The sequence below is a fragment of the Bicyclus anynana genome, chromosome 14 (genome assembly GCF_947172395.1).
Source record: "Bicyclus anynana chromosome 14, ilBicAnyn1.1, whole genome shotgun sequence".
Classification (NCBI taxonomy): Eukaryota; Metazoa; Arthropoda; class Insecta; order Lepidoptera; family Nymphalidae; genus Bicyclus; species Bicyclus anynana.
In genome coordinates, this window is record NC_069096.1 from 1,608,508 (window position 1) to 1,633,809 (window position 25,302).

A 25,302-nucleotide genomic window follows, 5' to 3' on the forward strand; every position below is an offset into this window, starting at 1 on the left:
ATTCAAGTCTTCGCAACCGGCGTCCGTGGCGGCAACCTATATCGTGTGATCTTGAGGCTTGTATGGATGTGTTACTAATTGGTTGCTCGGTGACAATTTATGGCTCTATGGTTTTGTAATTTCGCACGTATACGTGATGTTGTTGGGCGAAATTGTTGTGCGGGGTTCTAATGTGTTGTGGGTAGTGTACAAATTATAGCCTGTAATATTTGTTTGTATTTATTTGTCACCCTATATTGTTTTTTTAAATGAAAAGGAAGATCACACTTGTGCAGCCTGAACAGCCTGTCTAGGGGCGCCACTATCCAATTTTCATTGCAACGTTTACTATGATTGTAGATTTCCGTAACATGCAAGGAAAAGATTTCTATTTTCTAGCTAGCTTACGGACTATGATTTCCTTACATAGCTGAGTGTATTGGGTTTCTACTAAGATGTGATGGAACAATTATGGCTATTTATTTAAATTTGACTTTGTACAACTCTAACTAGGCATCTCACAGGAACGCTTAATCATTGGTCTACGAATAATTTTAAAAATATAAAATACGAACAAGACATTCCCAAGTGGTAAACTAAGTGGCATTTAAACACGACGTAAGCCTGCTAACTACAGAACATCATCATTAACAACCCATATTCGGCTCACTGTCGAGCACGAGTCTCCTCTCAGAATGAGAAGGGTTAGGCATTATTCCACCACGCTTGCTTAATGCGGATTGGCAGACTTCACACGTAGAGAATTAAGAAAATTCCCAGGTATGCAGGTTTCCTTACGCTGTTTTTTATTCACCGTTTAAGACAAATGCACATTACTGAAAAATTGGAGGTGCATGCCCCGGACCGGATTCGAACCTACGCCATCCGAATCGAAGGCAGACGTCATATCCACTGAGATATCACGTTGTAGCGTGCCTTATATTCAATCACAAATACCGTTTGCAGCAAAGATTACAATGTATTATTGGATGCAGTGAACCCTAAGCAGGCAAACTGCTAGGTAAACATTTTCTGTAAGAACGTTCGCTTCGGTGTGAAGTTAAGGCAGTCGTTCCTAACTCGTCCCTACCAACGCTCGTGTTCTAGTATTCATTAACCAGTCCGCTTAAGTAAGACATTTTATATACTTTAAATTTATATTATTCGTGTGTATCAATAAACGTTAATTAGTTCGTCATAGACATCAGCATTTGAAACAATAACATGCCCGTCACTCGTAATTCTCGCAAGTAACACAAGCAAGCAAATTATTAACATACTCAAAGAGTCAACGGCAACACTCACTAACAACAATTTTTATGACACCTATAGGAACAACATTGTAAAATAGCTCTGGTCCGTCGTTTTTCTATTTTTCTTATACGCATAGTTTTCAAAGATTTCAATGTTCAAATAAATGCGTTATTTTTATTACGCAGTGGGACCAGGGTTATTCATTCTTCAATCGTTCATGTATTTTTTGCAATTCAACAAGTGTAACTTAGACGTATTATTATTAATTCTTCAATAATTTATTTAATTTTCGCAATTATTCAACATGTATTAGTATTCGTATGTATACGTAAGTAGTATTATGGAACCGACTGTCAATATTTTTTTTACACCCGCTCTTACACTATAAGTTTTATTCAATGTAAACACGTGTCGAATTTCAGGTAGCCACTCGACGGCGAGCTGATAACGACGTAAGCATTTTACCGATACATTAGCTCGGTGTTATCCAACTTAACAAAATATATTTAACTTTGACAATGTATGTTTGTAGTGTAACGTAATTTCGTATCAATTTTTACTAGCTTAAAAATTTGGGGCGGTGTGATGTAGCGTGCCTTATATTCAATCACAAATACCGTTTGCAGTGAACCCTAAGCAGGCAAACTGCTAGGTAAACATTTTCTGTAAGAACGTTCGCTTCGATGTGAAGTTAAGGCAGTCGTTCCTAACTCGTCTATATCAACGCTCGTGTTCTAGTATTCATTAACCAGTCCGCTTAAGTAAGACATTTTATATACTTTAAATTTATATTATTCGTGTGTATCAATAAACGTTAATTAGTTCGTCTACTTGATTTATTATTTGGATTCCTGACAGAGGCACGCAATACCTTTTTTAACCTATCAATCAATTAATTCAATTCCCACATCATCATCACCATAACGTCTCTCAACGATAAAACATTGAACGCTTTAGCAATCTTATATCCGTGGTAGTAACAGACAAAGAGAAATCTAACCTGCTCAAAGTCTTCACATCGAATCCCTTCTCAATGTACTCGATACCCGCTGGCACCGCCATAGTGAGCAGCAGGCGAGGCTTGCCCGTCTTCTCCGACTCCTTCTCAAACTCTTCTCTCAACTCCTTCACGAGCTTGGCGTAGTTCTCTCTGTCCTTGGCCTTGCCTCCGTCGCGCGCAGCTGGGTATTCCCAGTCCAAGTCCAGCCCGTCGAAGTGGTTTTGTCTGAGGAACTAAAATACAAGGATTTTAGACTATTTGTTTTTTTTTTATTTTTTAATTAAATAATATTAAAAAGTTGAACTGGATTGCTTGGGGCTCGAGACCGTTGTGATTGGAGGTCCCTGCAAGAGGCTTGTGTCTGGCAGTCGTCCATCGGCTGATAATGATGAATGATGATGATCGATCTAGTGATCTTGATCATTAAATCAGCATATTATGTGGCCTCGAATTATGAGTTACTAGCTGATGCCGCGCGGTTTTACCCCCGTAGTTCCCGTTCCCGTAAGAGTACAGGGATAATATATAGCCTATAGCCTTCCTCGATAAATGGGCTATCTAACACAGAAAGAATTTTTCACTGAGTATGGCGCGTTCAATCAAACAAACAAATAAACAAACTCTTCAGCTTTCTAATATTAGTATAGATAGTCTGGCAAGTTCGTTGATGACACTCCCATGATATGCGGGAGACGGGGGGAAAGACTGTGCGGGTGTGAAATGAAATCGTGCGTTTCGTGGAAGTGAGGTGCATCAGTCGTGGGATTATTATTCATCGCTACACGCCCCCCGGCCCGCGCGGACCATCGTGAGTGTTACGAATGAAGTTGCCAAGCTAAAAACAAAAAATCTGAAAAAAATCCAAGCTGACGTCATAAAGAGCATTTCACAAAGATCCTTGTCATAATAATGTATCTATCCAACTTTTGTCATATTCAAAATATTTAATTTTATAAATTGTCTGACACAACTTTCAAACTGACATCATAAAGAGCATTTCAATGTCATAGATAAAAGATTAAGGAAATAATCAAAGTAATTTCTCCGAGTGTAAGCGACAAATCGAAATCGAATCTAATCTCTTAAGGAATGTGTACTTAGCAACATTCACACCCGTGTAAACATACTACTTGTGTAACGCGGGTTTACCTGCTGTAGAAATAACAATTAAAGAGGTTAAAGAACGTAGAAACATGTTTATAAATTAACAACTATCGTTATGATCGCTAAACAACCTTTTTTTTATAAACGGGTTTCGATGTCACGCTCTGCAATTTAAAAGCACGTTTCTGCTGTGACAAAGTTTATTTAATTTACACACACAAAAACATTTGTATATCCAACAATAAACCGACTTTTGAAAAGAGAACCGAGAGTTTGAAAAGGTTAGATGCTATGCAATTCAAAGGAAGAATGGTTAAAATACTCTTAAATAAAGGATATTACACAGTAGCAGAGTTCCTTAATGACAAATTATTTTATATTAATAACATGTAAATGTATACTTAATGTTTTGACAATATTACTTTCGTTTAATTTTATTTTATTATGTTTGTTATATGACTTTAATTTATGAAATGACATTATAAATGATTGACAGTTCTAATATTAGTAAATAAAAATTATAATAATGTACTCGGCTTGCACGCCTATGAGGCAGATTGTGTAGGAACATTAAAATGTAACAATATCTGTATATGACCACATTCTGGCAATAAATGATTTATGATTTATGATTATGATTATGACTTCCGAAAGTAAAACAATAGCCAATATTAATATGGGTACTTAATTACATTTTTTAGTTCAATACACAGACATTCAATGTCCAAATTCTTGTTATAGCATAGGTAGGCGCAGATATCCGCCTGTGCCTTTAATAACTATAATGACAGAGAAAGTGCAGGCAGCCTGCACAGGCAGGCCGGGCCAGCTTTCTGCCGCCCGGGCTACTCGCTACGTTATCTAACGGAGAGATAACGTATTAATCACTTTACTATTGTACAAAGTGAGCCGCATATTTTATCTTTTTTTTGTTTGTGTAAGTACCACTCCTTATTGGGATCTCAGCGGCATCAGCGGGGGTTTTGGGTCAGCGCAGAAGCATCGCCTGATTAGACCCGAAGGCAAAAGCAGAAGATATGGGCGGAACGACTCTCTACTGTAGGACCATTGTGGAAGGGTGTTTTGGCCTGAGTGTATCAGTCCGGGCGCCTCCGAGATCGTGATTTAAGAAATCTACGACCTCGTCGTCTCCATCGAGGAGGCTTGTGTTTGTGAAGCCCGCCCCTCTAGTCGATTCTCTTTCTACAATCGCTAACACTTCGAAAACTAGTAAAATGTATGGCAATGACATATCTTGATCACGTGACCTGTCGATAGATCGTAGAAAAAGAATCGACGTACCACTTGGCTAAGCATTGCCGGTCTTTATGTCATCGTCAGGATCGTGAAACAAAAAATACCTACTCAAAGAACAGACAAAACAAGACTTGACCGCCAAATGATAACGATATAACTTTGTCTACAACAGTTTATTTTATTACATACTCGTTTTTTTTGTCCTAAATCCTAACTATACTATAGCCATATTCGATGTGCACTGTTTACCAACAAATAAATTAGAAATGAAGGTAGAAAACGCATGTCGTTTCATATTTTTTTTTATACAATGTTATTTATAATATCTAATTGTTCTAAGCTTAATTTTCAAATTTAGTTTCATTATTTTAAGAATAAGTCAATTATAATTTTTATTAGGTGAGAAATGACTGGCGATTTATACCCGCATTTTTAATTTGTGTGTTGAAAAACTTCGTGTATGTCTTAAATATACTCAGAGGCACAATTTATTATTCGCCCACTTTAATATACTCGCGTCATATTAAAGTGGGCGGATAATTGTGCCTCTGAGTAAATAATAGTTCACACCTCACCTTAATAACATTCCTGACGAACTCTCTCCTCCTGTCCTTGGCGGCGACCATGGGTGAGAAGCGGCCGGAGCCTTCGTTCCAGCCTCCGATGGCCAGGAGCGTCTTGAGGTTCTTGTTGTACGTCTTGAGCCCGTTGAACTTTGCATAACCACCTGATCAAAAATATCATCATAAAAACCCATATTCGGCTAACAGGCCTAGTGGGAGTTCTCAATCTTTTCATACTGTGACGATCGCGTAAACATAAATATGGAATGCAACAGTTGTGCAGCAGTGCTACTAGATGGCGCTGTTTCAATTCCTTAGAATTTCGTGTTTACGTTACGCGACCGTCACAGTATGAAAACTGCCACTAGGCACTCTGTTGAGCTCGAGGGTCTTTTCAGAATGAGAGGGTTGACGTTTTAGGCGCAATGCGGATCGGCAGACTTCAGAGAATTGAGATAAAGAATATAGTTTACTTTAATTATTTAGAAATAAATCGACGACCCACGGTTTCACCCTTGTAATACTTATTACTGTGGGAATACGATGATAATAAAGTCTAAGACACATAAGTAGAATTTAAATTACGTACTTATAGCTAGAAATACCGTGGCTTTCTATCAGTAAATTAATTTTCAAAATCCGTTTTAAAGGAATGGGAGATTATCCATGGCTAGTTACCACTGGCAAAAGCGAACCGCCAAGCAATTTAGCGTTCCGGTACGATGTCCAGTAGAAACCGAAAGGGGTGTGGATTTTCAACTAGTCAGCCTGCTTCCATCTTAGACTGCATCATTACTTACCATCAGGTGAGATTGTAGTCAAGGATTAACTTTATTAAGCGGATTTAGATACATCATCGATTACTTAATAAATGAGCTAAAACAAATAAAACAGAATTGATTGATTGTTTCAAGATACAGGATGTTCTATTACAATTTGTTTACATGAACCATTAGTAGGCAATTATTGTTATAAATTAGTATCAATTGAGTTAATCAACTAATTAATTACACAATTAGTACTTTGTACATTATAAAGTTTTCACATAGCGATCCGATTAACGATTTCTCTTAATAGCAACTACATACAAGTATTTAGGTATGTACAGGATGTTCATGACTATAATTTCCGATAAATTTAATAAATATATACGTATGATTTAAGATTAATGAAGGAACAACCATTAATTAGACGATAATTATAAATGTATAAACATAATTTTAATTGTTCTAAAATCAGGAAATGTTCAGAATTCTTACATTGTAGTGAAAAAATTCACCTAGCAATGGGCTTGGTTGATTATAAAAAATTACATCGATTATTATCGTTATTTCTTTTAAATAACTATGCATTTATATACGTTGCCAATTTTAGAGTTAGGGCTGTAGTGAATTTGGAAGATAGCAAAGGTGTCACCATCTATCGTCCATATGTAAAACGTTTCTTTAAAAAAAAAATTTCCTCGGCATGCCCCCAGTCGCCAGTATTCATAGCACAAGCTGTGCTTGCTTTGGGGATAGTCCGCATTATGGAATAGGAAATAGTAGTCTGAGACGGATATGACGTCGCTCGATCTCGTAGCTCATGCCGACGCTAGGTGGCGCGACTTGTTTCCGTAAAGAGTTGGGAGTTAGAGAGTGGTAACGATCGGACGGGAATGACTGGCCATATAAGGTACATATAGGCCATATGAGGTCGGCTTCAGTACTCTCGTGGCGTTCGAGCCGTCAACATTTCAAGTTGTCTAATACTTTGGATAGGCGAGGAGAATAGCTTGAGCAGTAAATGGTGAGTGTTGGCATGTCGGAAGGGATCCCTTAAACTCGCATCCTGAGTCACAAGCCGTAAGGACAGCTCGAGGTATTCTCTTCCATTCTAGGGTTTGTTTTGGTTACAGTTCGATTTGTTAATTAAGTAGTCCTGACAAGTATTGTGAACCCTTTGTTCGACATTGGTTTTCTTAATTTTGGAATCCACTTCTGAGTCTGCTAAAAGTATGTTATCTACCTTTGTTATTACGTTACCTTTCTTAATGTCCTGGTACTTGTCGAAGGGTTTGAATGAGTTCTCCTTGGTGAACCCGCCGAACGCGTAGGCGAGATGCGTACAGAGGTACGGGTTAATGTTTTGCAGATTGAACTTGGCTAAAAGACATGTCTCAACATTCGTTACCTTTCTCAATGTCCTGGTTCTTGTCCAATGGTTTGAGCGAGTTCTCCTTGGTGAACTCACCGAACGCGTAGACGAGATGCGTGCAGAGGTACGGGTTAATGTTTTGCAGATTGAATTTGGTGAAAAGACATGTCTCAACATTCGTTACCTTTCTCAAAGTTCTGTTACTTGTCGAAGGGTTTGAGCGAGTTCTCCTTGGTGAACCCACCGAACGAGTAGACGAGATGCATTCAGAGGTACGGATTGATATTCTGCGGATTGAACTTGGCGAAAAGACATGTCTCAACATTCGTTACCTTTCTCAATGTCTTGGTACTTGTCGAAGGGTTTGAGCGAGTTCACCTTGGTGAACCCGCCGAACGCGTAGACGAGATGCGTGCAGAGATGTGGTTTAATGTTCTGCGGATTGAACTTGACGAAAAGGCATGTCTCAACATTCGTTACCTTTCTCAATGTCTTGGTACTTGTCGAAGGGTTTGAGCGATTTCTCATCGGTGAACAGCCGAACGCGTAGACGAAATGCATTCAGAGGTAGGGATTGATATTCTGCGGATTGAACTTGGCGAAAAGACATGTCTCAACATTCGTTACCTTTCTCAATGTCCTGGTACTTGTCGAAGGGTTTGAGCGAGTTCTCCTTGGTGAACCCGCCGAACGCGTAGACGAGATGCGTGCAGAGGTACGGGTTGATGTTCTGCGGGTTGAACTTGACGAAAAGACATGTCTCAACATTCGTTACCTTTCTCAATGTCCTGGTACTTGTCGAAGGGTTTGAGCGAGTTCTCCTTGGTGAACCCGCCGAACGCGTAGACGAGATGCGTGCAGAGGTACGGGTTGATGTTCTGCGGGTTGAACTTGGCGGTGCCGGGCCGGTACACCGACCAGTTGGTGTAGTAGCACACCACGCGCGGGGAGCTCGATAGCGCTGGAAAGATCAACTTATATTAGAATACTGCTCTAAGTATCTACATACTTAGTGTTTTAACCGACTACCTAAAAGGAGGTTATAACTTCTATGTTATGTATAGTGTATTTTTACGTGCTTTTAAATTAGAATATTGCTCTAAGTATCTATATACTTAGTGTTTTAACCGACTACCTAAAAGGAGGTAACTTCTATATTTAAAATAGTGTATTTTTACGTGCTTTGTTTTTGATTGTAAAATTATTTAGACAAAAGAAAATCAAGGCCAGAGTTATTTTTTTATTTTATTTTATTTTTTATTTTAATTAATTATTATGCCGCTTGATAGAGAACTGATAATAAAATGAAATATTTTTTTTCCTGAACATTTTTTACATTTCTCGTGGTATGTACAGCCACATCCTATCATAGTATAGGACTAGTAAGTAGGCATCTAAAATTATAGGTAATTCTGATGCAGATATTTCGAATATCTTTAATTTTTTAAAGGTAAATAAGGTACCTAAATACTTTATTTTCCCTTTTGTACATTAAGTAGCTGTACATATTGTTGTAGTTATGATCAGTTCAGTATGGAAAGGTAAGATTACCGATAAAAATCCACTTTCACTCTTTTCATTATAAGATTATTAACTACTTACATAACTTTTCCATAAATCTAACTTAAAATAAGTTAAGATTCTGTCAAAGTTTATTTCTTTTTATAATAGAAAACTAAAAGGTCACGCCAAATTAAGTAAAATAAAACTATTAGAAAAACACAGAAATTCGACGAAGATTATAGAATAAAAACAGAAAAGTACGCACGCTACCAGATTTAGCTTTTTTTATGTAAATCAAGTTTTTGTCACATTCTGTGCTTCACTGATTTTAGCTATCGATAACAAAAATAGTAGTGCTGTGATAGCCCAATGGATATGACCTCTGCCTCCGATTCCGAATTTCTTAAAATGCACATTGAACATAACTGAAAAGCTGGAGGTGCATGCCCCGGACCGGATTCGAACCTACGCCCTCCAAATCGAAGGCAAAAGTTATACTAACTACAAGGATATCACGAATATCTGTCATAGTTTGCTTAAATTATTTGACTTTACCGTCGATGGTTATGAGTATATTTGATTTTTCCTTAATCATCAGTTTACAAATAAGCCGGCAGTAGACTTTCATTTAGACGACAAATTTAAGCAAAAACCCAAAGGCTGTGTGTGTTTTGTACAAGTGAATCTTACAATGGCGCATTGTGAACGTCCACCGGATCGTTGGCCTTTGATTGTACACAGATAACTAATAACATAGAGTAGATATTCGTTCATACGAGTTGAGAGTTCCTGGCGCGACCGTGACGGGTGACAGAGGTCAAGTGACAATCACTTTAAGCATTTATTTAATTTGTTAAGTTTGCATGTACAAGTATCTAAGAATGCATGATGCCCTTGCGTTTCTAAATTTGTTATTAAATCATTTGTGAGGGAAGAATAAAAAGAGAGAAAAAAGATCGGCTCGGTTTTTGTTAATTAGATCATATTCTAAAACCCTTATTTTCTCGTTAATATCCTACTGCTAAACTATAATTTTTAATTTGATGTCGTTTGTCTTATAATTCTTTCGTTTACCAACTTCGCAACAAGTGCATTATTAAAAAATAATTTTGTTATCTAGCTTATGCATAACAAATTGTTTTTTGTGACTATGCGTTGTTATATGGCAATTATATCAGTTTGGATTTATAGGCCTTTCATTCGCATTTCCAGCCTAACAAAATAACTGTAGAAGTACGATTATGTCTAAATATATTTTCAGAGGTTTTCTCTTGTATATATTTTAATTTGTATCTCTTAATTAATTAAATGTGTAAAAAGTCTTCTGTATAATTGTGTATCCATTCAACTCGACCCCTGCGACATAGAACCTACCACCACCCTCTTACAAATGTTATTTTTATTGTTAATAAGACCTACAGAACATTTTTACCCTAAACTTATGACAAACAATATAGAATTCAACCCGGAATAAAAATGATTGTTAGAAACGTACTTAATCAATCAAACCTCTTTAATTCAACACCAGTGTCCTTCCTACTCTGTATAAAATCAAAGATGTTGTCGTGTGCGACGATACGCCAGTGCACTACTAAACAAGCAATGTGTATACATAATGCTGACCACTCACCATCCGATAAGATCAGACTGTAGCGCTAACGGCTTGACATCCGATAAAACTGATCATGTGTTGGCCGCGATCTGCATGATGTCATGTCATTCGACCAAAACACGATCACTTTTATCAGATGTCAAGCCGTTGGCACTGTGAGCTAATTGGATGGTGTGTGGCTAGCATAACCATGCATTGAAGTAGTGAGTACCTCTATCAATTCCCTGTATTCGAGCACGGTTTCCGTAAATGGTGATACACCCTCCGATAAGCCCACATGCGTGTAGAGCTAACGGCTTGACATCCGATAAAACTGATCGTGTGTTGGCCGTGACCTGCATGATATCATGCGCATCACGTCATTCAGATGCATGCATGGCATGTGAGATTATTGAATGGTGGGTGGCTAGCATAACCATGCACTGAAGTGAGTACCTCTATGTCCCCTGCATTCGTGAACGGTTTCCATAAATGGTGATTCACGAGCGCCTTATTTGCTCCTTTGTCTCAGAACAATGGCAAAGTTCTCGTAGAGACAATGAGTACAAAATCAATTGATAGCGAAGTTTGCGGCAACATCTCTTTTTTGTGGTCGTGTTATGAAACAACACTCGTTTCTTATGAACTCCATCATAAGTATGTGTTTTGAATAGGAACACAATAAGAATCAAACTAATACTAAACTTTTTATTTAATATTTATTATGTAATTTAATATTATAAATAATCCGACTAGGTTACCACTTTATTTTTTTTTTATACGCGTAGCTGAAATGGCAATGGGCAGGGCACATAGTTCGAAGAGCCGATGGACGTGGGGTCCCAAGGTGCTGGAATGGGCCCCACTATGTAGGCTGACGAAATCAAGCGAGTCGCAGGGAATCACTGGATGCAGGCTCAGAAACGTGATATTTGGAAGTCCCTACAAAAGGCCTATGTCCTGCAGTGGACGTCCATCGGCTGATATGATGATGATGAATTTAATATCTATTGTTACCTTTAGGTATTATTTCTGAATGCTCGGGAAACGAATTGGGAAACTGTAATGTTTTTGTGGCATTTGGTATTTAAATAAATAAGTACTAACCTTACAAAACTGCGAGTAACAGAAAAAAGTAACTTCTTCTAATAGCTATACGAGTACAATGCTTTGAAATGGTAGCAAGACTATTGGCTGCTTTTCGACGTTAGTAAGTCGTTGGGTTAAAGTTTAGGATCATGAAGGTCTGAGTTCGAGTCCTAGGTTAGGCATTATTTCTAAAAAAATCTCAGTCACAGAATACATCTCAGTTAGTTAAAATCTTAGTTATTATAAGTCGTGTATCGAAGTGTAGCAGGTAGTAGTACCCACGAACTTTTAGAGCCATTTTTACGTTTTTTTTTTTTAATTCTTTGTTGTTTATTGAATTTGAAGCCAAAAGCAAACTTACCGGGCGTGACCAGTGTGACTAGAGCTATTATTATCGACAGCCATGTCGTGTGTTCCTGTGAACAAAAAGGAGGAAATAAAAATATTGTAAGAATAAACAACAAAATCATGTTTCACTGCTAAGCAGGCTGACTCTGGAAACTTTACCTGCCGATTCTTCACGACATGAATCTTAGTGATTACTAGCAAAAACCCGCGGCTTCACTCGCGTAGTTTCCATTCTCGTGGTTATACGAGCATAATATGTAGCTGTGTTCTTCATCATCATTATCAACACATTTTCGGCTCATGTTGAACACGATTCTCCTCTCAGAATGAGATGAGTTAGGCCTTTGTCCACCACGCTGGCCCAATGCGGATTGATCGACTTCATACACGTTTCCTCACGATTTTTTTGTTCACGCATAATATTTAATTTCTTGAAATGCACATCATAACTGAAAAGCTGGAGGTGCATGCCCCGGACTGGAATCGAACCTACGCCCTCCGAATCGGAGCCCGGAGGCAGAAGTGATATCCATTGGGCTATCACGGCTCTCAGACTGCGTTACTCGCTTCTAATGTAGTTTCCATTGGTGAATGAATTCTTATTATTAGAATCAGTTCAGTAGTTTTAAGCCTATCGTAACTGACAAACAAATCTTACTTAATCTTATATTAGTTAAGATAAATCTATATCAATATATTAGGTTGTTGGTCAAAACTTTTCGCTAAAGACCATTGGCTGGAACGGTTATTATCGGAACCGTAACGGTTGACTCAACATTGTTGAATATCTATTATTATAATGTAAGTATGTTTATATATTCTGTAACAAAATATCCCGTTTCTAACCAAATGCAGCGTCCCGTTGGCACTGTGCTCGATACAAGAGCCCATTGTCCTAAAACAGAAGTACAGTTAGTCACCGGTCAACTGACCGCTCCATATCGCGCCATGAATATGTATGACTTATTACTATTACCTTCAAATGTGGAACGGTCTTGTATGGCGTCGATATATGACCATTGTGCATTTCCGACACACCTGCCTAATTTTATTTAAGGTATTGCGGAGCAATTATTTTGGGAATACATGAGTAGCGGCTACATTAGGGTACTTTTTTTAAAAAAAAAGATTATTTGCCATATCCTACTAATATTATAAACGCGAAAGTTTGTATGGATGTTCGGATGTTTGATACTCTATAACGCCGCTACTACTAGAGCGATTGAGCTGAAATTTGGAATGGAAATAGATTTTACTCTGCATTAATACTTAGGCTACTTTTATCCCGAAAAAATCCATGGTTTCCCGCGATTTGCGAAAACTGATGATTTTGATGATATGAATGTTTGTTACTCTTTCACGCCTCAACTACTGAACCGAATTAGCTGAAATTTGGTATTAAGATATATTATAGCCTGAATTAACACATAGACTACTTTTTATCTTGAAAAAATCCATGGTTCCCGAGGGAATTATGAAAAACTTAATTCCACGCGGACGAAGTCACGGGCGTCCGCTTGTCTTTTATAATGTGACCAATATTCCCACTCCTACTACTACTAGTACTACAACTAGTCGGGAAAGACTGTGCTAGGAGTGGATACGACAATAGACCAACGGGGCGGGGATCGATCTACCACCCCTCAGTGATGACGGCACATTTCTTTTTGCCATCCTCTTGAGAACTCTCCTCTCTCTTCACCTTCTCATTTTTTCCCTTTCTTCACTTCTCCTTATTGTGTCCCTGATTATCTGTGCGTATGTGAAGTAATCTCAAAAATAATCGCTAATATTTTCTAATAATTCCAGTAAGCCGGAGTGAACAAAGTTTTTAAAGCCTTTAAAGTCTGCATTGCGAAACCAGTTTAATATAACCATTTTTATTTCTTATCATCTAATCTACCAAATCTAATCGATCCCCCATGACGCTTTAATAACTGCAAATTTAGCATCCCGTCCTCCCCAGCTGATTGATGATAGAGTAAATGTAAAGTGACGTAGAAACAGCAATTTTACGTAAGTTGAAGGCACAAGTGTGCGTGACGAGAGCAAGCGACCATAACTCCTTAGATAACACAGTTGTTACAATGTATGGCGTATGTTGATGGATTATGAGAGATCTCAAACTTAGTTTTAACTAGAAAACATGTGTTCTTGAACACTCAAAAATTTAGAAAAATATTCAACATTACCTACACGATCGTTAATTACTCAGACATGTTTGACCGATTTGAATTTGTTTTTTGTCTGTGTCTAATACAATAATTCCTATTTTTGTATGTATTTTTTATTTTTTAACCCTAGATAACTAAACTATATCTGTAAATATACATACAATATAATATATATACATAAAATACATAGTACCTAAACTTTCGTCAGGCGGACTAATTATATACTTATTTTTGGTTTATTAGGAACTAATTAAGAAACATTTGAATAAATGTTTCTTAATCTCTATTTCTCACAGTTACTACACATATTAATATTGCATTCGCATGAATCAGGAAGGTAAACAAAGCGTAGAGGGTGCAAGATTCGGGGTAGTAATTGCACCTGGCTTTCTCGGGGAGGGCCGTAGTCGTTTCGACGAATGTTTAATTATCTAGGGTTAAACACATTTTTTATATGTTTATCTCACAACACTACCGATGACAACATATAGGTCAGATAAGCTGTGCAATTTATCGCCACATACAATTTGCAACTAAAGTAGGAGTATTTCCGTATTTGGTCTCATTAAGTAACTTATCAGAGCGAGCTTTTCTAATGGCTATACACCATCAGCGGTGTTGGACGCGAATACATTCGATCTCGAGCATGTAATGGGGTAATCATCAACTTCACGATGATATTTATTTCAATCGACAGAAAAGAAAGGAAGAAAGAAAGAAAGAAAATAAATTTATTCAAATTTAAAAGTTACAAACAGTATCCTTTCCTAAAGACAGCATGTCTGTCTGTAACCCTTAAAAAAGAAAGGGTGTACAGCTCAGCATATTATACCGTGTACTATATAAACGTAAAAACGGAAAGAAGATTAACAATTCAACGTGCATATATTTTTTTTTGTGTATGACCACGTGTAACTTTTTACTTAGTAGGCCGATATTTTTTTTTTATTTAACAAGTTGGCAGTGCTAACATTGCGAGAAAATTTGGTAGAGGTACCTACTACCTACAAGATTTTTCTACCCTTACTTCTGAAGGCCTCCGTGGCGCATTGGTATAATGACGGAGGTCCTGGGTTCGATCCCCGGCTGGGCCGATTGAGGTTTTCTTAATTGGCCCAAGTCTGGCTGGTGGGAGGCTTCGGCCGTGGCTAGTTACCACCCTACCGACAAAGACGTACCGCCAAGCGACTTAGCGTTCCGGTACGATGTCGTGTAGAAACCTAAAAGGGTGTGGATTTACATCCTCCTCCTAACAAGTTAGCCCACTTCCAACTTAGATTGCATCATCAATTACCATCAGGTGAGATTGTAGTCAAGGGCTAACTTGTAAAGAATAAAAAAAAAAAAAGTTTCTACGCGGCATCATACCACGGTACTTTGCGCTGACATCTTTGCCAGTAGTGAAGTCTCAGCTAACTCGTCATCATCACTGGGCCTTCTTCAAACTGAAGTTTGGCGATCACGTGTAGAAAAATTTTTCTGCCCCTTTAGCCAAGTTCTATTTCAACGATTAACAAGTTCGATTGTTTTCTACGATCGCAAACGCCTCGAAAACTAGAAAAATGTATAGGAATGAGATTTGCTATCGACTGCTTTTCTATCTGAAGGTAGGAGGGGTTTTTAGCCAGTAGGAGTCCGGCACTACCCAAACAGGTGTCCTTGAGGATTTTCCCCCCTACAGGAAAAAAAAAAGGTCACGAGATCAAGATCTGTCATTCCCATACAGTTTTTTGGTTTTCGAAGCGTTTACAATCGTAGAAAGAGAACCGACGTGCCACTTAACTACAGGGGCTTGTCTTTTAAAAAAGGTTTTAAGCTGTATAGGTAACTCGTTACTGGGGCCATATCGCACGAGATACCTTCAGAAGTGGAATAACTGGCACGGCGACTCGCATTGAGCAATGTGTGGTGTAATCCTGCGGTAGCGTGCAACTGGCGGAGAAACGGCTGATTGATTGAATTCACTTGATTGTAGGCATTTATAAAAAACTAGCTGACGCCGCGCGGTTTCACCCGCGTGGTTCCGGTTACCTTAGGAGTATGGGGATAATATATACCCTATAGCCTTCCTCGATAAATGGGCTATCTAACACTGAAAGAATTTTTCGAATCGGACCAGTATTTCCTGAGATTAGCGTGTTAAATCAAACAAACTCTTCAGCTTTATAATATTAGTATTTATAAAAAATAATATTAATGTCCATAGGGACAGTGACAACTGAACAATGAAGAACCACAATTGAGTATGAAGTCGTCTAATGATAATACGTCTGTAACTATACTATATACTAACCCATGCTCATCTCACATATGTATTTTACTTATGGGAAATTGTCACTCATCACAAGTTATTGCAATCGAACCTTGGATGCAGAAGACAGGGTCACTATCCACTCGACCGTTCAGAAATAGTGGGTGGTACAAACGAAATATTATTATCTTGTGCAAATCCAACATTTATACCTGTTGACCCAGTCAACAGTCTAAATTAGATAAGAATCTTGGAATTTGAGATACAGGGCTGAATATTTGTATATACTCGTATAAACTGGTATTTTGGCATTCTAAAAGCAAACTTAAAACCTACATGTGGTAGGGTGTCTGCTATTAATTTGAGGACAAAGGTCATAAAGATCGTTTTTTTGCAAATATGAGACATTTCCGATAGGTTTCACGCTGTTTGTTTTTGTTATCAATATTATACTCAACTTTTGTTTCAAAATACTCTAACAACCTACGACTACCATTTGTAGGTTTTGAGACAACTTTTGTATGGATGTCGTATGGATATTTGTTACTCTTTAACGCCGCAACTAATGAACCGATTTGGCTGAAATTTAAAACGAAAATAGCTAATACACTGGATTAACTAGGCTACTGTGTTAATCTATACCGAAAAAATCCATGGTTTTTGCGAGATTTGCGAAAAACTGAATTCCACGTGGACGAAGTTGTGGGCCTCCTCCTCCAGTTTACACATATATACTTACGTGAGGTGAACTTACTAAGATAGTTGGATCATATAAACGAGTATTTGACTAAATCATGCATCTATTACAGTTTGCAAATCATGCTCACTCGACTACTTGAGGAAACATTTTTCCCGTGATGTACATCTAATATAAATACGTACGCGGAAAGTGAAAACAGCTTTCGATGTAGGAATGCAACAAACGCCATGAGCAGGAATCGAACCGGCAGCGCTGTTTGTGTTACGCAACCGAACCGACCGGTTGGCATCTTGATTGGCAAATGGTTTAGGAGCGTGTGCGCTGGATTCCGCATTATGACGTAGTTTTAACTAACACGAGGATTAGCGTTGGCAAAGTCGGGATTTAGAAACTTTTAAGTGAAAAAAGCGGGACTCTTTCGTCGAAAGCGGGACATCGTAAAAAACGTATTTAATGAAAAGTTTTTGTCTCGTCTCGACATGTCTTCAAAAATTGGTGTAAGGCATTGTTATAAGTGGAACCGTTATAGCCCTCTGCTTTCGATTCCGGAGGGTGTGGGTTTGAACCCGATCCGGGGCATGCACCTCCAACTTTTCAGTTCTTGTTTCAAATCCGCGAAGGAAACCTGCATACCAGAGAATTTTCTTAATTCTCTGCGTGTGTGAAGTCTGCCAATCGCCATTGGACCGGCGTGATGGACTATTGGCCTAACCCCTCTCATTCTGAGAGGAGACTCGAGCTCAGCAATGGTAGTGGTGGTCAGTATTTATTGGTAATAACCGCATATAATCCGTTCAGTAGTTTTCAAGTTTATCACGCATAATAACAAGGCGCCGCGAAGGACGGTTTTGTAATATGTATGGACTAACACCATGCAATTCCTTTTTATAATATTCAATGTACATACTTTAATTTAACTTTACCTAAAAATTAAAGATAAACTCCACGGATATACCAATAACTAAAAAAATCGCCGCACTGACTTTTGTCGGGAGCCTATTTGGAGTAACATTAACATTACAATAGGCCATAAGTAAAACATGAGCAGAAAACTGTTGAGAGTTTCCGCATACCTCTTAACTATGAAGCCCGTACAGTGAGTCAGTTACGTATTATTACGTTCGACAGTTGTATCGGATTCTAGTTTAACATTACCATATTATTATCTTCCGACGCGAGCAATTTCTCTCATACGTTAATTGCTTCCTTCCCGCTTCTAACTTATAGCGGAAAATGCGGGAAAATCGGTTCGGAAAATCTTAAACGGTATATTGATTTCACTGCTGCTGGCTATAAATTTAAAGCATATTAAGCATTATTCATGCTTTACAAGAGATTGAGTTATGGTAATTGAGTTGTAATGGGTAGATCTAATCACACTAATATTATATAGAGAGGAAAATTTGTATGTGTGTAAGTGTGTTTGTTCCTCCTTTACTCTGCGGATACTGAAGCGATTTCGCTGAAATTTGGAATGGAAATAGATTTTACTCTGGATTAACACATAGGCTACTTTCATCCCGGAAAAGACCGTGGTCCTCGCGGGATTTGTGAAAAACTGAATTCCACGCGGTTTCAAGTATCCTTACCCTACAAACAATTTTGAAACGTCAGAGACTCTACCACCGGTTCAGACGGCAGGTACTGCTGAGAAGAACTGGCAATACACTCGATTGTTTGTGTTTGCCGACGTCATCATTTAGCCCAGAGATTCCCAAAGTTTTTTTTTCTCATAGACCACTTTCTAATATCTTGTTACTACTAAATAGAAATTTTCGTTGCAGCCATTAACAATCAAAAACAAACAAATCAACAGCCACCACGAAATAATAGTTTTAAAAAAATGGTGCGAATTGACTAAGTACTTAATTAATTGGTTGTGCTGTGTGTGGATGAAAAAAAAGTAAAATTGTCCAGGCAAAAAGTTATTTCAGCCAATTGTGATATTTGATATCTACTCACAGCACATGGAAGCAATCAATTCACTAATATTTAATTTAAAAAACCCCCATTCGGTAAGAAACCAGGTAAATTTTCGTGGACCACTGCTTACGAATCGTGAACCCCCATTTTTATGTCACGTCTACCCCCGGCGAGTGTTCCATAGACCCCTGGGGGTCCTAGACCACTTTGGGAATCGATGATTTAGCCTATGTTAATGGTAAAGATCCTGCTCTCGCTCACGCAACGCGCGGCCAACGGTAGACCCCTGGGGGTCCACCTGGACCATTTAGAGAATCGATGATTTAGCCTATGATTAATCATAAAGATCTCGAGATCAACGTCCGCGGCGGGATATATGCGCCGGCGCACGCAACGCGCGACCAACGGATGTGCAAATCATGTTTCGACACCGCGCTCTACTTATTTTGCTCTGACATACCCACTGTCTCTAGCGCCGAGGAATTCTTTGCATTACTACCGGTATTGAATACAAGCAGACGTTATTTTGCGGAAGTTTAGTTTTGTTATTATCTAATTAACTGTTTACTTGGTCCGGTGGTAAGTCTATGTCGTTCGTCGTCGAAACGCTAAACGATACTACGTCGTATCGTTTAGCTTTTTTTAACTTTCTTCTAAGAAGTTCTTAGTAAATCAACATCATCAGCATCATTAGCAACCCATATTTGGCTCACCACTGAGCACGAGTCTCCTCTCAGAATGAGAGGATTTAGGCCAATAGTCCAACACGCAAGCCCAATGCAGATTAGCAGACTTCACACACGCAGAGAATTAAGAAAAACTTATCTCTGAAACTCTTCACACTTAACATAATGTACATCATCTAAAATGCATCGGGTTCCAACTTGTGCCCTTCGAATCAAAGACAGAAGTCCTATTCACTGGGGCTATCACGGATCTTTTCTCAAGTGCTTATAGTTATTACACTAAAACACGAACAAGCTTTTTTAAAATGTTTATATGTCTATCAGTCTGTTTATTGTCTAATCTCTGAAATGATAGAGTCAATTTTAATGGGATATTCACTGGTAATATAGGAGGTTATTGGGCAACTTAAAGTCTAATTTGTATCCGGGAAAAATCCATGTTTTCTGCGAATTTTGTGAGAAACTTAATTTCGAAAGGGTGTAAGCTAGTAAAAAATATTTTATAGCTATCATATTGTTGTTTCCAATGTCATCTTTCCCCACAATGAGATATCAAAACAGTTTTCGCAACGTCTAGATCACAAAAAGGTTACCGTAAAGGTCAAAGTTTCGAATGCAACGTAATCAAATACTTTGTAAACTGGCTTAAAGTCGTGTTATATTGATAGCGTGCGATGTTTATTGCATGCTAATATTGTAGCGATAACTGCATTGGTCCCGTGGTAAGCTAGTTCGATTACGGATACTGAGGTCCACTGTTCAAATCCCAAGTCAGGCTAGCAAAAAAAATCAGAACAATTAGCACAATTCCGATTTTCTTACAAAAAACATCGCGATAGCAGAACGGAGCTGGAAGATCGGTAGTTGTATATACACTCCTGCCTCGGAGAGTGCATCATTTAGATCTTAGGAGGGTAGGGCTGTAAAATTTTAGGTGTTTTGTATAGCCAGACTTGGTGATTCGGTAGTATTACACCGTTAGCCGTCAAACACGTCAAACAGCCTTATTTTTCAATCAATCTAATACTCGTAGACATGCAAGCTTACCTATTCATTGACTTTGACGTATGTCAGTTGACATGTACGAAATTGAGATTTTATGTAACAAATGTCATCCGGTGGTTACTGACAACCCTTCTTACAGTAGATGACATTTCTCAGTAGATTTGATGTTAATTTTAATAGGTTGTTAATAAAGACCAAATTAGTAAATAGGCCAGCTGATAGTAATTATAACAAAGACAATTATTATCACGTAACGTAAATGAAGTGAAACAAGTGAATCGTTGACGTGACATACCTATTATGTGTAAATATTATGTAAAGATTTTTTTTTTGTTTAAATTCATCAATATCAGGTATGGTTCAGTTATAATACTACTATAGTTAATACGATTGCATTGAATTTCATTGGAATGCAACGCACCGGTTGCGTGTCTCAGACTGTGAAGTAGATCGTGTCTACGACCTTGCCGTTTGACTGTCATATCTTTTACACTGGCTTCCAGTGACGGTACTTCTTTGCCAGTTGGGTGGTAACTAGCCATGGCCGAAACCTCCCACTAGCCAGCCCTGGACCAATTAAGAAAACCGCAATTAGGGCTCGAACCCAAGACCTCAGCCGTGTAAATCCACTGCGCATACCACTGCGTCACGGACGCAACTATTTTGTTCATCCTCGTGGAAAACAGTCTTTCACAAATTTATTACTTATATTATAATATACTTATATGTTAATCAAGAGTAAAATCTATTTGCACTCCAAATTTCAGCCAAAAAGCTTCAGTAGCCGCAGCGTAAAGAAAGAACAAACATATAGACAAACTCTCACTCACTTTCGTCTCTAGAATATTAGTGTGATACTCATGTCAGTTTGTTTCACTTTATTTTCTACTTGAATATTACGACAACAGCGTAGTTTAATTCCAAAATAAGCGATCTTATTGCCATCAGGTAGACAGTAGATATTTTCTAATAGATAGATACGTATTAGAATTTAAGTATGTACAGATTTCCATGCCTGTTTTCCATAGAATTGTATTTAAATTCAACATTTCTGTAAATACCTAATAAATGTTGTATCATTCAATTCCATATTTGGTACTGCGAAGTTTCCATCCGACCTCCATAACCTATCAGATCTGTCAAGAAATGGCAAGCATAGAAAGTTCCTTACTCAAGATTAACATGAGAAGCTACATTAGTACCGGTTATCATTGAAGGTTTAAAGTGATTTTCAATACATTTATAGAAAGTAAACCTTGTAATTTGTTTTGGAATCGAGTTTGACCATGGAAATTGGCAAAAAAAAACACTAGAAGAATTTTGTATTTTTACCAGAATTTTGTGTCTGAAGACATTAAAGAATGTTAAGTTTTTCTATATCTCTACATGTTAGCCCTTGACTACAATTCACCTGATGGTAAGTGATGATGCAATCTAAGATTAAAGCGGGCTAACTTGTTAGGAGGACGATGAGAATCAACCGTGACCACTGATCGTGCTTTTGAAATGTAAATAACAATTCGTTAAGCGTCCTTTATTAAATTTTGGAGCAAGAAATATTAAATACGACTAACTCTGTTAAGAATCCATTATTTTCTAGCCTCATTATCCAGCCATCCTAGCACCTTGGAACCCCGACGTCTATCGGTTTTTCGAAGTATATGCCACCCATTGTCAGTTCAGCTTAGCTATATTAGACTTGCTGACCTATGTGGCTTTGAAGTCTTCAGCGGATCTCCTCATTTCTGATTCGATCACCAGAGATACTCGTCATTTCTGACCGTATCTGATCCTTCTAATGCGGTACATTGTTACTGACCAAGTCTCAGATCATCACCGGCAAAAAACTGACAACTGTGTACTCTGCCCTCTTATGAGGACCAAGTCTCAAATCCGTAGGTCATCACTAACAACACTGACTGTACAACTGTACTGTGTGACTACAACCGTACTCTAACAAAAGTAGTAAGTGGTTATTTTGGTTTCGTCAAACCGGTCCCACACCTGCGGTTCCGGCTGCACTCTCACTTTCCTTGTCGCTCGCGATGACCGACTGTTATGTGTACGGCGAAATGATTACAACAAGCCTCCGCCGTTGTTTCTTAAGTGGTATAACTACCACCTTTAACATATGTAATGATGCATCGTTAGCTCGGTTAAGAGAAGAAATCGTTTATTTCAAGAAGTATTTGAGTATTAAAAACTTAGATTATTAAACTTTAAGTTTACTAATCCGAGTTAAACTTTAGATTCTCTATTCTGGGGTTTACAATACAAAACGTCAGTTTGACCTTGTTTTAGTTCTATTTTGTCCTACTTTTAAATCTAGTTCTTGGGACTATTCTCGTGTCGGGCCTAGCAGAGGCTTTGAGCACGCTTTTAGAGAAAGGGGATGCTCCATGCTACAAAATGCTGCTATTTGTCAGTCAACGAAAGGTGTTAGTGTAGAGCTTAAAGCTAAATCTATACTAATCTATACTAATATTATAAAGCTGAAGAGTTTGTTTGTTTGAACGTGCTAATCTCAGGAACTACTGGTCCGATTTGAAAAATCCTTTCAGTGTTAGGTAGCCCATTTATAGAGGAAGGCTATAGACTATATATTATCCCCGTATTCCTACGGGAACGAAGATAACATATAGCGGTTAAAACCGCGCGGCGGTAGTCTCATATATCACACTAATATTATAAAAGCGAAAGTTTTTGTGTAAGTGTGTGTTGTGTGATTTGTTTGAAATTAGGAATGGAAATAGATTTTACTCTGGATTAACACATAGGCTACTTTTGTGGGATTTGTGAAAAACTGAATTCCACGCTGATGAAATCGCGGGCGTCTTTAATAACAACGCCAACCAGACTAATACACAGAAATTCTGCTTGAAGACTAAAATTAGCATGGCGATACTTCTCCGACGTGGACAGAGTCACGAACATCTGCTTGTGTTATAATTAAGGAAGACAATAAATCTATATCATATGCGTTACTAATAACCTTGACTACCAGTATTGAGGAATTCAAGAAACAGTCGTATGCGAATCAGGTCCGAACTCGCCGGAGCCAAGGTCGCAGGCACGTACGAGCCGGTCAGGGTGGCGCGCTATGTGACACTATGTACTGCTCTAGCCGTGCTACATATCGATTCTCTTTCTACAATCGCTAACACTTCAAAATTTAAACAATGTATGGGAATACCATAACCGACTAATAGGTTGATCACATGATCTATCGATAACGAATATTATTCAGGTACATTTTATATTGTGTCTATGCGAAAGCGTTTTTAGAAATAGAATAGATATTATGTTACATTTCTCGAGCGGTTGGTAAACAGTATATAATGAACAATGCCTCTGCTAAACGAAAAATAAGTTGCTACTTATCTTATTTTACGCAAAAAATCATCCTACGTTGCATAGCAATGAAGTTGTAATGACCTATACACTACTCGTATTTTGGTTTTTATTATCAACCTATTAAATTAATAATCATCAAATCAATTGACAAAACCATCATTCATCTTCCTACTGATGATAACCACCAGAAGGTAAGCACAGGATGACATTTGTAGTTTGTTACTTAAGAATCTTAATTTCGTATATGACAACTTGCAAACGTCAAAGATACTGAATTAGACAGCAGGCCTATTTATTAATTTGGTAATTTATTAACAACCTATTAAAATAAACATCAAATCAATTGAAAAATGTCAACTGCCTACTGTATGATAATCATAATAATTGTCAGACCGGATGACGTTTGTTACATAGAATCCCAATTTCGTTTATATCAACTAACATAGGTACGTCAAAGTTTGTGATTTACAATGCTGAGTATTTGTGTTATACGACCGTTCAATCTATCTATCTATGTAAGGAAGTTAAAAAATTAAAATATATGAAATTGCATCTAATTTTCCCATATTCGGCGCACTGTTAAGCTCGAGTCTCCTCTCAGAATGAGAGGGGAGGTCAAATAGTCCACCACTCAGGCCCAATGCGGATTGGCAGACTTCACACACGCAGAGAATTAAGAAAATTCTCAGGTATGCAGGTTTCCTCACGATATTTTTCCTTCACCGTTTGAGACACGTGATATTAATTTCTAAAAATGCACATAACTGAAAAGTTGGAGGTGCACGCCCGGACCGGATTCGAACCAACACCCTCCGGAATCAGAGGCAGAGGTCAAATCCACTGGGCTATCACGACTCATTTGAAATTATATAACCTTTTTTATTTTAATTAAGTTAATCCGAATGCCTCATGAAGATCAATATATTCGAACCTAAACATCATCCCCATTCAAGCATCAACGTTATCACCAAGTAATACAAATGAACAGTGCCATTTTTCTTGTACTACTCACACAATTTAGCGTTCCGGTACGATGCCGTGTAGAAACCGAAAGGGGTGTGGATTTTCATCCTCCTCCTAACAAGTTAGCCCGCTTCCATGTAAGACTACATCATCACTTACCATCAGGTGAGATTGTAGTCAAGGGCTAACTTGTAAAGAATAAAAAAAAACAAACATATCTTTTAGTACCAAAACAAAGCTGTTATCACGTTAATATATCATGCATACGTTACACACAGAACAATAACCTGCTACATAATATCATTTCTTAACGGATTTCACACGCACCTTTGGTACAGAATACTCGATTTTATTCCTTTATATCATAACAATAAGGACTACATTTGCACGGACTTAATATTCGTGGTTATGGGTAATGAAGA

The 25,302-nt window shown here is 38.0% G+C and overlaps 1 protein-coding gene across 4 annotated transcripts in view; it reads right to left on the reverse strand.

Moving 5' to 3' along the window:
* LOC112057899 (uncharacterized) overlaps nt 1–8,252 on the reverse strand; it is a 71,922-nt gene extending 63,670 nt beyond the window's left edge. For 2 of the 4 annotated variants that reach the window (XM_052885607.1, XM_052885604.1), the window contains exons 1-3: nt 7,330–7,618; nt 5,170–5,321; nt 2,234–2,466 (exon numbers count right to left, since the gene is read on the reverse strand). In XM_052885607.1, the coding sequence (XP_052741567.1) occupies nt 2,234–2,466; nt 5,170–5,321; nt 7,330–7,618 (674 nt within the window). The other 2 variants (XM_052885606.1, XM_052885605.1) reach the window with 2 other exon arrangements.
* Nucleotides 8,253–25,302: the final 17,050 nt, after the last annotated feature.